This window comes from Zalophus californianus, chromosome 16 (assembly GCF_009762305.2).
Source record: "Zalophus californianus isolate mZalCal1 chromosome 16, mZalCal1.pri.v2, whole genome shotgun sequence".
NCBI classification, from domain to species: domain Eukaryota; kingdom Metazoa; phylum Chordata; class Mammalia; order Carnivora; family Otariidae; genus Zalophus; species Zalophus californianus.
Genome location: NC_045610.1, coordinates 37,118,899 through 37,132,001, shown reverse-complemented (window position 1 = coordinate 37,132,001; position 13,103 = coordinate 37,118,899). Strand labels below are relative to the sequence as shown.

Sequence of the window (13,103 nt, the reverse complement as noted above, 5' to 3'; positions counted from 1 at the left end):
TTCCCACGACCCCGCAGCCTGGCCCCCGAGGCCTCTCCTGGCACCCTCGTCGGTACCTTCTCCCGTCACCCGCCCACCCTTATTTCTAAGCGAAGGCCGGGAAACGCCGGCGCAGGGCCAAAGGCCGTCCGTCCGTCCGTTAGAGGGTGTCGAGGTGACAGAGCTTCCAGCAAACCCCCCGACTCCTCCCGAGCTGCGGGCCGAGAAGCGGTGGCCAAATAGGGTTACTTTTGTACCACCCGGACTTAGCGTCCCAGGGTCGGGCAAGCCGCGCGCGGGTCCCCAGGGAGTGACGGCCGGCCTACGGGGGCTGCAGGGAAAGGGGCTGGGTCCCAACACAAACACTCATTTTCGTATTATAAAGACATTTATTTAATCTATGAAAATAATGTACAATAAATACTTTCCCCTTTTCCTATTATTAAAGAGTTTTAATAAATAATCTACGGTCTAAAACTTAAAAAAAAAAGAGAGAGGAAAACAAGTTCCTCTAGTTCTTTTTTAAGAAAGCCCCCCCTAGAGTTTAATTATTCCTGAGATTTCACTGGAAGGACTCTACCAAACGGAATTTTCCTGTGTGATTTTTTTTTTTAAAGATGCTCGAGTGCCCAGTATTTTAGAGAGAAAAGAAAGGAAATGGATTAAACGCTAACTCCGTAATACCTGAATTTTAGCAAAATACAGAAAGAAATCTAAACGACTTGGGGGAGGGGGTCCTCGGCTTTTCCCGCAGTCGGCGGAGGGGACGACGGGGTCGAAGGGGCCGGGACGAGGAGACAGGTTAGGGGAACTGCAGGTCGATGGTACAGAGGGTGCTGGTGAAGAAGTCCAGCCCCTCCTCGGAAAAGGGAACCGGGCTGTCGAGCGAGCCCTGCAGGCTCGGGGAGAGGCCTCCGGACAGCTGGAGACAGGAGTCGGCCGGGAAGAAGTTGAGGTCGGGCAGGAAAGGCGAATCCTGCCGCTCCGGGAAGGCATCTTCCGGCAACGGCTCCCCGCCCCCTCCGTGAGCGGTCACAGGTTGGGGGCCCTGGGCGCCCGGGGGGGCCGGCGCGACCTCGGGCGGGTGAGAGCAGCCTTCCCGCGCCGCCCGCGAATCGGAGGGGCGGCCAGGGCTGGCCACGGGCTCTTCGGCGGGCTCGCCGGTGTCCTCCAGGGCGCCTGGGCAGGCGGGCTCTCCGTCGGGCGGCTCTCGGTGCTGCGTCTGCCGCTTGTGCTTCATGCGTCGATTCTGGAACCACACTTTGACCTGCCTCTCGGTGAGGTCCAGCAAGGCCGCGATCTCGACGCGGCGCGGCCGGCACAGGTACTTGTTAAAGTGGAATTCCTTCTCCAGCTCCAGCAGTTGCGTGTTGGTGTAAGCTGTGCGCAGCCTGCGCGCCCCGCTGCCCGCGGTCTCCGGCAGTCCCGGGCCATCTGCAGGGAAAGCGGGCTGGGCGTCAGAGCGGGCCGTGTCCCTGGCCCAAGCTCATTCAGCTTCAGTGAAGACCACCCCATCCGCCAAAAACAGTATCAGCAGTAGCCCCCCCCCCCCCGCCTCCTTCCCGCCTACCGAAGCCGTTCGCTCCCACCGCTTTTCCGTTCTTTCCTGTCCCCCTCTTGCCGGCAGCCCCGGCCCGGGTCAGGGCAGAGCATTCAGAGAGCCACCCACGGGCCACGCAGGGGGTAGGGAGCGGCTCCCTTTTGCCCCCAGAACCTCAGAGCCTCCCTCCTGAGTCCTTGGAGTAGACCCCTCAATTCGGCACTTTCGAGCTCAACCCAGAGAGAGGGTTCATTAAGAAAAGACTATTCCTCACCTCCTTTCCTCCCTTGCTTTCAAATCCCCCTCTTTTAGAGCTGGGGGAGGGGGGAGATGGGGCCGAATCTTTTCTTGCCTTCAGATTCAACAACCCAGCAACACCACTTTAATTCCTCCACACAGACAGAAGTGAAAACCTAAATCAAATCCTTTTCTTCTAGCAGAGAAAACGCTCTTCCCCAACCAGGTTCCAAAAATCTGCTATAGTGGGAAAAAAAAAAAAAAATGCTGGCAGCGGCCAGGCCTGAATCCCAGCAGCGTATTCCGCTCCCTCACCCCTGGAATCGACGGGGCAAAGATCCCCAACAGACTCGACACCCTTTCTACCTCCCCCATCGCTCTTTCTCCCCCTCTCTTCTAGCTGCCCCTCACCCCACCCCTACCCCGCTAACCGACCTGCTGGCGATCCGACCCCGGAGGCCGAAACGGAGGAGGAGGCGGCCGGGGGAGACGAGGCGGATTGGCTGGGTTTCTTGGCGGATTTCTTCTCTTTCATCCAGGGGAACTCGGGGACCAAGGGGGCGGCGGGGAGCGGCGGCGGCAGCGGCGGCAGAGCGGGCCCATCTTCGGCTCGCTTTTGGCTCCCGGGTCTCTGAAGGGTGGAGGCGCCGGGCTGGAGGCTGGGGAAGGTTTGCTCGAAAGGAGGAGGAGGAGGAATTAATGTCGACTCCTTGATTGATGAAGTTTGAAATGTCTCCAAGACAGCGGGGAAGGAAGTCAGACACTCGGCGAGCGATGGCTGGCTGTTTATAAACCCAATCTCCCTCTCAAATTCAAAATTCATGGCTTTCAATGGTGGGGGAGGGGGCCTGCTGGGGGGGGCGTCAGGAGGGAGGATCGGAAGGGACCCCCCCTCCTGCCCCCCCCAGGTTTATGTGATGGAGCGATTTTGGGAGGGGGAGATTTCCCTCTTTCTCTCTCTCTCTCTCTCTTTTTTTTTAATTTTGGGCCTTTATAATTGTATATTGCTGATAAATACAGGCGTATGGGGACTCTCTCTATTAAACCCAGGACTCCGGCGAAATTGCAGGGAATTCATGGTCACGGGACTGGCCTCGGCCAATCGCTTGTCTGGGCCTGGTGGAAAACAGAAAGCATTATTTGCTTTAATTGATTCAAAAACTCTAGAGGACCACGACCTGGACACTGTGAGCCCCAAGTCCTACACTCCCACTCCCCAAAGCCTCCCTTTCTCCAGAAAAGCTGGAGGAAACTTTCTCTCATCCCCTTCAGAGGATGGGAGGTTCCGAAAGCCGGGAAACAAGAGAATCTAAGGGAGAAGTCTTCCTCTTTTCCAAATATTTGTAATAGAATACATTAATACGTTCTTTACAATGCCAGCAGCATTTTCTTCCCCACCCTTCCCCCATTAAAAAAAGAAAAAAGAAGAAAAGAAAGAAAGCTGAGTAAGGATCTATCTATATGTGGGAGGAAGAGGTAGTAGAAAGAGGCTTCCATCCTTTGGGAAAGGTCAGTGTTAAGGTGCAATAAGGAAGAGAAGAGATTTACAATCACCAGCACCACCATTCCCATCCCACCCCCCAAAAGCAACAGATAAATCTTGGAAAATCGACAGGCACTCCCAGGCTGACACGGAGGAGTGAGATAGATGGTGAGGGGCCCTTTGGGGCCTCTGGCAGCCATTGCTGTGTGGTCTCAGTTTCCTCCTCTGCCTGGTGTTTGCAGCAGTGCCCCTGCCCCTATGTCCACCTGCCTTCCTCACCTGGAGTCTTCATCTCACTCCTCTTTGATACCCCACAATGGACAGGGTCTAAGGCGCATGTGCTCCCATTGGAGCCTCAAGTCTGTATCTGCATCTGTCTCCAGGGACAGGAACAAGAACGGAGGTAGTGCGATCTAACTGAGAGCACTCTCAAACTCAGGTCAATGTGGGGGGGGGGAGGATTTCCCTCCCAGGACAAAGAGTATTCCCCTTCCCATTTTTGCCAGTGTGCTAGTTTAAAAAAAAATAATAATAATCCCTGGCAAGAAAGAATTCTCTGAGCATGGAGGGGGTAAAAGCAATGAATAAGGAGACGATATTCCATTTCTGGCCCCCGGGGGAGATTATTTATTTATTTATTTATTTTGAAGGGATCAAGAGACTCTGAACTTTAGGGAGTGCTGTAATTTACTGAAGAGAGGGGACACAAAACTCGAGGCCCCAAGCAATTGGTGGGAAACTAGATCTCAAAGCAGAAAATGAAAAGTCGATCTGGGGGAAGATTTTTAAATAAGTGGGTCAGAGGGACCGAGAGGAGATGAGGCGATCAATCTTAGCCCCCTGACAGCTCCCTCCGATGGCATCAAAGAATTTGGCTCTTTGGGAAAGCAGAGGGAACAGCCGAAATTCCACATCCCTTTAAAAGGCCTGGGGGGTGGGGGTGATAGCAAAAGAGAAAGGTGATTCTGGGAGCGCGGGGAAACAGATGGGAAATGGGGACAGAGGGAAGGACGCTGAGTTGGGTGGAAAGTTTGTCTGGAGAACTCCCACGGCTCTGGCCTCCCCTCCCCCTCCTCCTCTCCGCGGGCCCGGCAAGGAGGAGAAGGCTGGTTAGCAGAGAAATGGCAACTCAGCCGGCAGCTGGAACTAGAAACTTTCTGTCAATGTAACAGCCGCGTGGGTGGCGGTGAGTATTCATCCGCGTGGGTGGCGGTGAGTATTTAAAAAGGACAGAGAAGGACAGAGGAGAGCCAGTAGGGAGAAAGGGGATTTGTAGGTGGGGGCTGCAGGGACAGGGGGTGGCCGGCTACGGAGGGCTCAGAACAGAGAGAGCGGCTCTGAACTGCGCAAACTGGCCAGAGACCGTTGTGTCCCACCCCACTCCAAAGAAGCCAGTTTTTGCCCTTTGGAGGTGTGTGGGGGGGAGGGGCACAGAAGGATCCGGAGCAGAAGTTGTCTGGAAGTTGTGCAGTGAGGCCTGAAAGAGGGTTCTCCCTCCGGCCACCCCCTTGAGAAGCCAGGGAAGTTTTTTCCACGACCTTTCCAGCTGGCTGCAGGGTCGAGCGCTTCTCTCGGCACCAACTCCGGGCCGAGGCTGTCCCTGCAGGAAATACGGCTCTCTTTAACCCTGCTGACAGATTTTACGGCCAGATTAGAGAAGAGCAGAAAAGTTGGGTGTTAAAAGCAGCCAAGAGAGCCCTCCTTCCCAGAGACACCGGGTGCCGCCTCCTGTTGTGCTGTGAATCTCACAGCACAGATATTTCCCCCACGACTTTGGCTGCTTAGCCAGCGCCTGGAATCTCGCAGAAAGAAGGGTAGAGGACACCAAGCCAAGTGGGCCCTTATTTTTCGTTTGCAATTCCAGCTTCAAGCCAAAGCTCTGCTTTTCAAACTCAAGCTAAATTCCTTCTCTTGGCCTGCCTCTCTCCTGCTAGATAATCAATCCACCCCACCCCCAGAGCCAAACATGGCGCTTCATCTAGTTACATCATTCAGAAAATGTTATTTAGGGAAGAGGAAGAGGGAAAGACAGAAAGAAAGAAAAACCCTTGAGCGTTATTTGATCCCAATCAAACTTTGCACGCTCTTATGCCTTTAAATTATAGCCTGACCCGATGCTAAATTGCTTGCTGCTTGGATGAGCCGAGTCCAGTTAAAATCCTACTTGGGGGGGGGGGGTGTAGAATTCAGGTTGCTTTTTTATTGTTATTTATTGTTGCATAAAGACTGTAATTACTAACCTTGGACTGCCAGGATGCAACATAAAAATGAAAATCAGCCCTCGCTTTAAGGCTGAGGGCCTGGAACGATTCTCACTGACACTGCCCCCCCATCACTACCACCAAATATATGCTCCTAATTAAGCAATGCGGGCGCATCGCTTACAATTAGAATTATGCAACTCTTCGGCGCAGCCATCGCTCCTCTTTCAACGAATTAGCTCCATATTTCAGCCGCCCTGTCTCTTCGCTCTTATCGGCTCCAGCGACGCGGCGGTGACATTTCATCTTTGACAGACCCTCTCTATCCTCGCTCCAATGTGATAAAACTTTTATGGAACCACGACTAAGAAATGAAGTTTTCCCAGGGATCGTGGAAACGGAGCTGCACATTAGCCTGGGGACCATTTTATTTACGCTGGGATCCAACAGCTTCTCCCAACCCCCTCCTCTCCCCTTTCCTTGGCAGGGGAAATCAAAGGCGCCTCCTCACCCTCCGCCCCGAGTTTTATTTAGTGATTTAATTTCACTTTAGTTTTAAGGTTTGACCTGAGAAGTCTAGGCCTCAGATTTTTTTTTTTTAATCATTTTCCTTTGTTTTCATTTTAGACCCAATGGTGGTTGGGCTTCGGGTCACGTGATGACTTCTTTGTAGCTCCGGAAGAGAACTGTGAAGTTTAGGTTGCTTGGAAGAAGCAGTAAATGGCCAGATTTCGTTGTTGTTGTTGTTGTTGTTGTTGTTGTTGGGTAAGGGGTGGCCAGGAAGCTGTGGCCAAAGGAGCAAGAAGACAAAAGGCCAATGGGAAAAAGTGAGAGGCAAGTAAGCCAAACAGAAAGGCCTAAAGAGAGCACCCAAGGGTCCTCCTCCCCCAGCCCCGCAACTTGTTACTTAAATCTTAACTAAAGAAGTTGGCAGAACGTTCCAGGCCTGAGGCACGGCAAGGTGGGGGGGGGGTTGGTTAGGGACCTGAGCCTTCAATATCCTTCTTTCCTTGGGGGAAATTTGGCAGGCAGCGGCCTTGCTCTGCTATCTGAACTGGACCCCCACGACAAGATAAAATGGATAACAGAAAGTTTATTCAAGAATCGTTTGACAGACAACCCTTTCAAGTAAGGAAAAAAGTAACTACGGAAGAACAAAGAAAGTTCCAAGAGGGAATTAACTCTAATTCTACAAATTCAGGACTATACAGTGACAATAGGAGCTGAGTTCATGCCTTTTAGAACTAATTACAATTGCTCATAAGTACGAGTTTAACATAAATCTACAGCTCTTTTCTAGAGTACAATAATAACTAAAATAGCTGGTTTTACATGACAGGAAACACAATGTCCTTTATAACAAGTAAATACTAAAAAAGTACAGTTTTTCATTTTTTTCCCTCATATAAATACATAATGTAGGGGGATAAATAATACAAAAAAGAAAATATTTTAACAGGCTATAACCAATAAATATATATGAAAATGTTCACTAGAACACACACTTTTTGAGCGATGCTGGATTCCTGCAGGCCCAGGCATCTCTCACAGTTGTTTTTATATCCATTAAAATGTAAACTCTAAGTGCAACAAAAGTGTCCTGTCAGGGGGTTGAGCAAGGCGCACAGGCCCAGCTGCAGCCCCTGCCTGGGACAGACAGTTTGTTAAAATATACCCTGTTTTCACGTTAAGTCAAGAGAGCAACAGAAGAAAAGAAAAGTGTAGAACCTCGTGTCGCCGATTGCTTTCTGTGGAGAGAGGGGGATGGTCCTGGAGCTGAGATGGGAGGCAGCAGAATGGGCAAACCTTCAGTCCTGACACCTTGCCTGCTCTGACCACCCAGTTTTCCATAAAAGAAAAAATATATATTTATAATATAGACAGCTCTGACTTTCAGGATCTCTCACCATCCCTGAGCCCTCTGAAAACTGTAATAGATGGGGGCGGGGTAGAGATATTAATGTCCTAAAGCAGAAAATATGGGGCTAGAAATGAAGGGAATGCCCAAGAAACCTCAAATAGATGGGAAGAAACTTGAGGCTTCATGGAAGTGGGAGGGGAGCGTGCGTTGTGCCCTTGGTTTTGAAATGCGCTTTTTTTTGTTTTGTTTTGTTTTTTAAAGGAGAATTGCAAGGGGAAAAAAATCAAGATTTGGAGGAATTACCCACAGAGATAGAAGGTAAGTTGGTTGGTTGGTGATGGCCTAGCCATCTTGTCTGGTTTTTTAAATGTGCTTCTCTGCCTTGTTTCCCTATCTCCTCTTCCTCCACCCCACTCGGGGAGCGTAGAATTCCAACTGGGTATTGTTGGAGACCTAGGGCTGAGGATGTCATCTCCACAATCTGCTGTGGATTCCTCTCCAACTGGTCGGCAGGCAGATGGAACAAGGACAGGAGGACCTTAAAAAGCAACTTCTCAGGCCTGGGGGAGGGAAAGGAGCTCCAGGCCTGGACTTCCCAGGAAGTGTGCCTATCACCTCCTGGCCTACCTCTGTCAGACCTCCAGGCAGCCCTCCCAGGGCTCCGCGGCCGGGCGCCCCTTCTGGCTCTCACCCACCCCATGGCCTGCCCCTCTGCCCTCCCTCTCCCGTCACAGGTGTGTTAATTTGGGCGCTTCTTGGATTCTACCCTGAGGAGGAGGCGCATGGTGAGAGGAGAGGTCTGTGTAGGTAGGGTGGGGATCGCAGGGTCCGTGGTGCTGGTTAGGGGCCATAGGGGGCGCCCCGTTGTAGTCCAGGTTCCCCGAGGGGTGGTGAGAAAGGTGGTTGAGGCCGTAGAGGGAGGGGCCGGCAGGGGGCGGCAGCGGATCCGCGTAGCCGCCCCCGCCCACGTACACGGGGCTGCCCTGCATGGTGGGCGTCCCGTAGGCGCCCCCGTTGGCTTGAAGGACGTGAGGCTCGTAATCGGGCGCCGGGGTCGCGGGGTACTTCTGCGGGGCGCCGCAGCCTTTGAGAGGGGGCTGGTAGCTGGAGGGCAGCGCGTAGGCATTCTGGTGGGCTTTGCCGAAGGCGGGCGGGGACGGGCTCTCGTAGCTGGGGGTCATGGAGTGTAAGGCGTTCATGAAGCCGGCCGTGGACTGCATGGGCTGCGGGGGGCTGCCGGCGGGGGAGGGGCCCCCGGACGACGAGGCCAGGCCCTTGGCCTTCTGGTCCTTCTTGTACTTCATGCGCCGGTTCTGGAACCAGATCTTGATCTGCCGCTCGCTGAGGTTCAGCAGGTTGGCCATCTCCACGCGGCGCGGCCGGCACAGGTAGCGGTTGAAGTGGAACTCCTTCTCCAGCTCCACCAGCTGCGCGCTCGTGTACGCCGTCCGCGCGCGCTTGGACGCCGCCGACCCCGGGGGGCTCTTGTCCCCCCCGCCGCCGCCGCCGCCGCCGCCGCCGCCGCCGCCGCCGCCGCCGCAGCCTTCCGCTGGATCCGAGGGGGAGGGGTGGGAAGGGGACAAAATGAAATAAAAGATAATTACTGAACACGCCGAAATTGAATGCATGGTTTCTTAATAAATCCAGGCCTGGACTCGGAGCCCCCGCCGCCCTCCCTTTCTCGTCCCCGCCTCCTCCTAACCCCCCCCCCCAACGCCCGTCGCATTAGCGGACACTCTATAATAGTGGCATTTATTAAGAGACCTGTTCTCCTCTTGCTGCCCCAGCTTATGAAAATTTGATCATGTCACGCAGACAGAGCCGCATGGCCATTTATTTAGAACTGGATTTTCTCGCGCAAGCTTTCTCCCCCCATTTCCCAATTCCAGGTTCTGGGAAGACCCCACCCTCCCCCCACTCCCTCCCCCACACACTTCCCGCCTGGTCCTGTGGACCAGGTGGGCAGACAAGGAGAACCCCTGGGGGAATCTGGACATTCGGGGGCAGGGCGCGGAAGTGTGGCTCGAAGAGGCTGCTTTGCCTGGAGGCCGGGACCCCGGGCCGCCCGAGCGATTGTGATTAATACCCACAGTAATCATACTTAATAATAATCAATCGTTGATGATTCTGCGTCTGCTGGCAGCGTCCCGTGGCTCTGCGGCCTTGCCAAGGGCTGAGGCCGAGCAAGCACCTGGCCTTCTGGAGCGCTCGGCAGCTCAGGTGGAGGGTGGCTGGCGGGAGAGGGTGTTGGTGGGGCCAGGGGTCGTCAGGTGGTGGGGGGTACCGGCAAAGCGCGGCCGCCCGGGCGCCTAGGGGCTGGGTGCTAGAATAACAGTGACATTCCTGGCCCTGACAAAAGCTGACGACGAGGAAGGCAGAGAGCCGGTACCTGTGCCGGGGGAGCTGTTTTTCAGCTTGGACGTTTGCCTTGACTCTTTCATCCAGGGGAATATCTGTTTGGTGAGGGTGGAGTTGGAGCCGGGAACGCACTTGGGGGTGCCGCTTTTGCTGGGCCCGCCCCCATTACTGCTGTTGCTGGTGGTACTGGTAGGTGCGGCGCTGGGCGGGGGTGAGCCGGGCGGGGCGGGCAGGGGCTCGGGGGCCAGGCCGGGCCTCATGCAGCTGCCGTTGAGCTCCTTGCTCTTGGCATGCGGGGCGGCGTTGCCCAGGGACTGCAGCGAGCACGCCGAGCGCTGGTAGTCGCCCTCCAGGTGCGTGGCGGCCTGAAAGGGGGGTTGGGGGGGGCCGTCGTAGCCGAAGCCATTGCTGCCAGGGTACGAGGAATAGCCTCCGAAGAGTGCTGCCGCGGCATTGTCGTAGTAGGTGGCTTTCTGCATCGCTGGGCGAGGCCCGGGCAGTGGGTGGCAACTTGCAAGAGCCTGATACCCTCACGACCGGACATTGGCACCCGCGGGGGTCACGTGAGGCGCCGGACCCCCCCTCCCCTTTCTGCCCCCCTCCTCCCGAGTCCGTTGGGAGCGGCTGACCTGCGGGGTGAGAGAAGAGACACAAGGGGGAGAAGAGGACTGGGGCTCGAATCCATCTTAGGAGCTGAAAAGGGAACTGACATCAATAGGGTTTTTTTTTTCTTCTCCCTCACCCCAACATCTTCAAAGCAGATGCTGAGGCCACTTTCCTAACCTGAAATGGATTTTTCTTATTTCTTATTTTAATTTTAAGGAAAAAGCCCACCAGTTTTTATTTCCACTTCTACTCCTTTGGGGACTGCCTAGGTATAGAATCGGACTACCGCAAAGGCCATAGTTTCTCTCTCCCGCCTGCATGCTAGCCCCTGACCTCTTCCACCCCCCTCTCCCAATCTCCGCCCCCCCCCACACACACACCAACTCTGGGATAGGGTGGCTGTGGGGGGGGGGGACTAGGAGACTCCAAAATAAAAGCATCACCAACACCCTCCTCTGAGCTGAGAGGCCTCCTGTCTTTGCCTCCCTCCATGTCCCTCTAGGTCTCTCACCCAAGCAGAGTCTAGCCTGAAGGGAAAAAAAACAGGATCTCTGAAAGAGACAGGAAGAAGAAGCAAGTTGAGCAGGGAACCTTCTCCTGTGAGGAGCCCTCTCTTTCCCCTCCCACTTCACGAAAACAACAACAGCCTGACCTAGAAACTTCCTGAAGATTTTTAACATCCAGAGCCAGCAGAACCGAGCCTCCTCCATGGCCCTGCAGCAGGCAGGTACCACCACCTTCAGTCTGAGTCTCTGCTCAGCTAAGTCTGGGACCCAGCAGCTAGCAGCCCCCATGGGGCCCCCAAATGGAGCAGGATTGTTTCCATTTCCCTGGCCCGACTGATTGGTGCAGTGACCATTTGGCCCAAGTCTCTCCCAGCTCCATTTTTTTTATCAGACCTAATTTTTTCTCCACCCCTTTCCTTGACAGTCTGTTTCCTTTGATTTCTCCAAAAGAAGAAAAGAAGAGAGAAACTGGATAACTAACTGCTGGACTTTTCTACCAAGAGATGCTAAAGTGCCTCCCGAATGAGAACACCTTTTCCCAAGGCAAAAAAAGAAAGTCAACAGAGCAATCAGAACAATATTATTCTCTGGGTTGGAAACAGGGTATCTTGTTTACTGAAGTTTTCCAAGTAAAAAAAAAAATCATTATTTTAACGCAGACTTTTAAAACTGTGCAGAAAAAATAAAGCTTCGAGCTGTCATAGGATTTTGTGTATTTCTTCTAAAACTTCTGACTGCATTTTTTTCCTCCCTGTCTCCCCGCATCTCTCACCATCGCATTTCATAAAACCTCCAGAGTGACCCTGTCTTCTGACATGTGAGTTTGGACTACTTAAATCTCATTCAGCCCAGCTGGTCAACTCCAAAGCAAACTAAAAATAGGAAAATAAAATAAAAGGAGGGCAGGTGAAGAAGTCCCTCCCACACATAAATCCCCTTCTTAATGGCAGAGATTTACACTCAAAAGGGAGCCAGGGTAGCCCTGAGTTCCGATTGGTTTCTGGGAAGAATTTGTTTCTGGGAAATACACATGGGTCTGTAGAGCAGCAGGTCCTTCCAGGGAGGAGAACTGGAGTTCAACTGACCAGGCTGACCCAATCCCTTTATTATTATTACCATTAGCCTCTGATGATTTAACCAAAATTAGCTCCGGAGCAGCCCTGGATGAAGGGGGAATTAATTAACAGGCATCAGTTGAGTTTGTTATTAATAGATAGAGAAGAGAATGAAATAAAAACGTTGGAAGAGGTTGGCTGGCTGAGCCCTGGCTTTATTTAGTCTAAATGATTGTTACAACGATGATGATGATGATGATGATGATGATGATGATGATAAAGCAATAATCTGACTAGACGCCTGAGGCCGAAATTCCTGTCGTTCCCCCTGCAATAAACCTGCAAACCATCGCAGGACAGAGGCCAGGCGAGTGTGGGAAGCGGAGAAGCCAGAGACGGAACAGGAAAGAATGGAGACGCCGGCGGCAAGAGAGGGCTGGGAGGTTTGTGGACGGAGCTAGCTCCTGGCTGCCGCCTCCGGGGCCGTCTCGGCCGCTGCCGCCGCGGGGGCTGGCGACTAGCTAGGCTGGCCCAAGGAGGCGAAGAGAAAGCATCCAGAACGCCTAAATGGCTCGCGGCGGCAGGTTCCAAGCACACCAGGCTGAGGGCAGCAAGTTTGGGCAATGGAGGTAACCGAATGAAAAGGTGCCTTAGCAACTCCGCTCCGGGACTTTGGCAGGCCCCCGATCGGCCGGAGGGACAGTGAGAAGAGGTTAAGGTGTTGAGGGGATCCGAGATCTAGGGATCCAGGAGAAGAGGGGGTGGGTGCAGCTCTACCAAGCCAAACATGTCTATTTCCCTTGCCTCCATGTTGGAAAAATCCAGGCTCCATATGGCTTCTCGGGAGAGAGGGAGGGAGGGAGACGGTGGCTCCCGGCTTCCCCCCAGGGTCTCATTGGAGAAGGGCGGTGAGCCACCCCAAGAACCCCACCTGTCCAGGCACACCCCTGAAAAGAGCCGGAGAGAGTAACAATAGCTGGGGAAGACCAGAGACAGGAGATAGGCCACCTTCCAGGACTTAAAATAAAAAAAAATAGTGGAAGGAAGAAAAATAAAAGAACAAGAAAGGAAAAGGGAGAAAGGTTAGGTTCTTCTTAGCAGCCGGGGGAAAATTCAGCCCTGGATCTGGCTGCTGAAAGAAAAGAGAGGAGAAAAGGAGAGAAGCAAGAAGGGAGAGAGGGAGAGGGAGAGAGGGAGAGAGGGAGAGAGAGAGAGAGAGAGAGAGGGAGGGAGGGGGGAGGGAGGGAGAGAGAGAGAGAGAGAGAGAGAGAGGAGAG

General features: G+C 53.5%; 2 protein-coding genes and 1 long non-coding RNA gene across 4 annotated transcripts; 1 reads left to right on the top strand and 2 right to left on the bottom strand.

Moving 5' to 3' along the window:
- Positions 1 to 376: 376 nt before the first annotated feature.
- Positions 377 to 3,722, bottom strand: HOXB2 (homeobox B2). Its single transcript, XM_027567468.1, has 2 exons — positions 2,192 to 3,722; positions 377 to 1,413 (listed from the first exon to the last, which is right to left on the bottom strand). The coding sequence occupies exons 1-2, from the start codon at positions 2,577 to 2,579 to the stop codon at positions 782 to 784; spliced, it is 1,020 nt and encodes a 339-aa protein (XP_027423269.1). The 5' UTR covers positions 2,580 to 3,722; the 3' UTR covers positions 377 to 781.
- LOC113907831 lies at positions 1,166 to 11,472 on the top strand. 2 transcript variants are annotated; one of them, XR_003515292.1, is made up of 4 exons: positions 1,166 to 1,303; positions 7,563 to 7,619; positions 10,768 to 10,992; positions 11,196 to 11,472. It is a non-coding gene; the product is annotated as an uncharacterized LOC113907831 (long non-coding RNA). The 2 variants fall into 2 exon arrangements; XR_003515293.1 differs by lacking the exon at positions 1,166 to 1,303 and adding an exon at positions 4,294 to 4,425.
- On the bottom strand, positions 8,030 to 10,169 carry HOXB3 (homeobox B3). Its single transcript, XM_027626627.2, has 2 exons — positions 9,691 to 10,169; positions 8,030 to 8,850 (listed from the first exon to the last, which is right to left on the bottom strand). Exons 1-2 carry the CDS (start codon positions 10,136 to 10,138, stop codon positions 8,030 to 8,032), a joined length of 1,269 nt encoding a protein of 422 aa, XP_027482428.2. The 5' UTR covers positions 10,139 to 10,169.
- Positions 11,473 to 13,103: the final 1,631 nt, after the last annotated feature.

Coding starts and splice junctions, on each gene's coding strand:
- HOXB2 (XM_027567468.1), bottom strand. CDS start 2,579: ATGAATTTTGAATTTGAGAGGGAGATTGGGTTTATAAACAGCCAGCCA. Junction 1,414..2,191: donor CGGGGTCGGATCGCCAGCAG/GTCGGTTAGCGG, acceptor CTTTCCCTGCAG/ATGGCCCGGGACTGCCGGAG.
- HOXB3 (XM_027626627.2), bottom strand. CDS start 10,138: ATGCAGAAAGCCACCTACTACGACAATGCCGCGGCAGCACTCTTCGGA. Junction 8,851..9,690: donor AAACAGCTCCCCCGGCACAG/GTACCGGCTCTC, acceptor CCTCGGATCCAG/CGGAAGGCTGCGGCGGCGGC.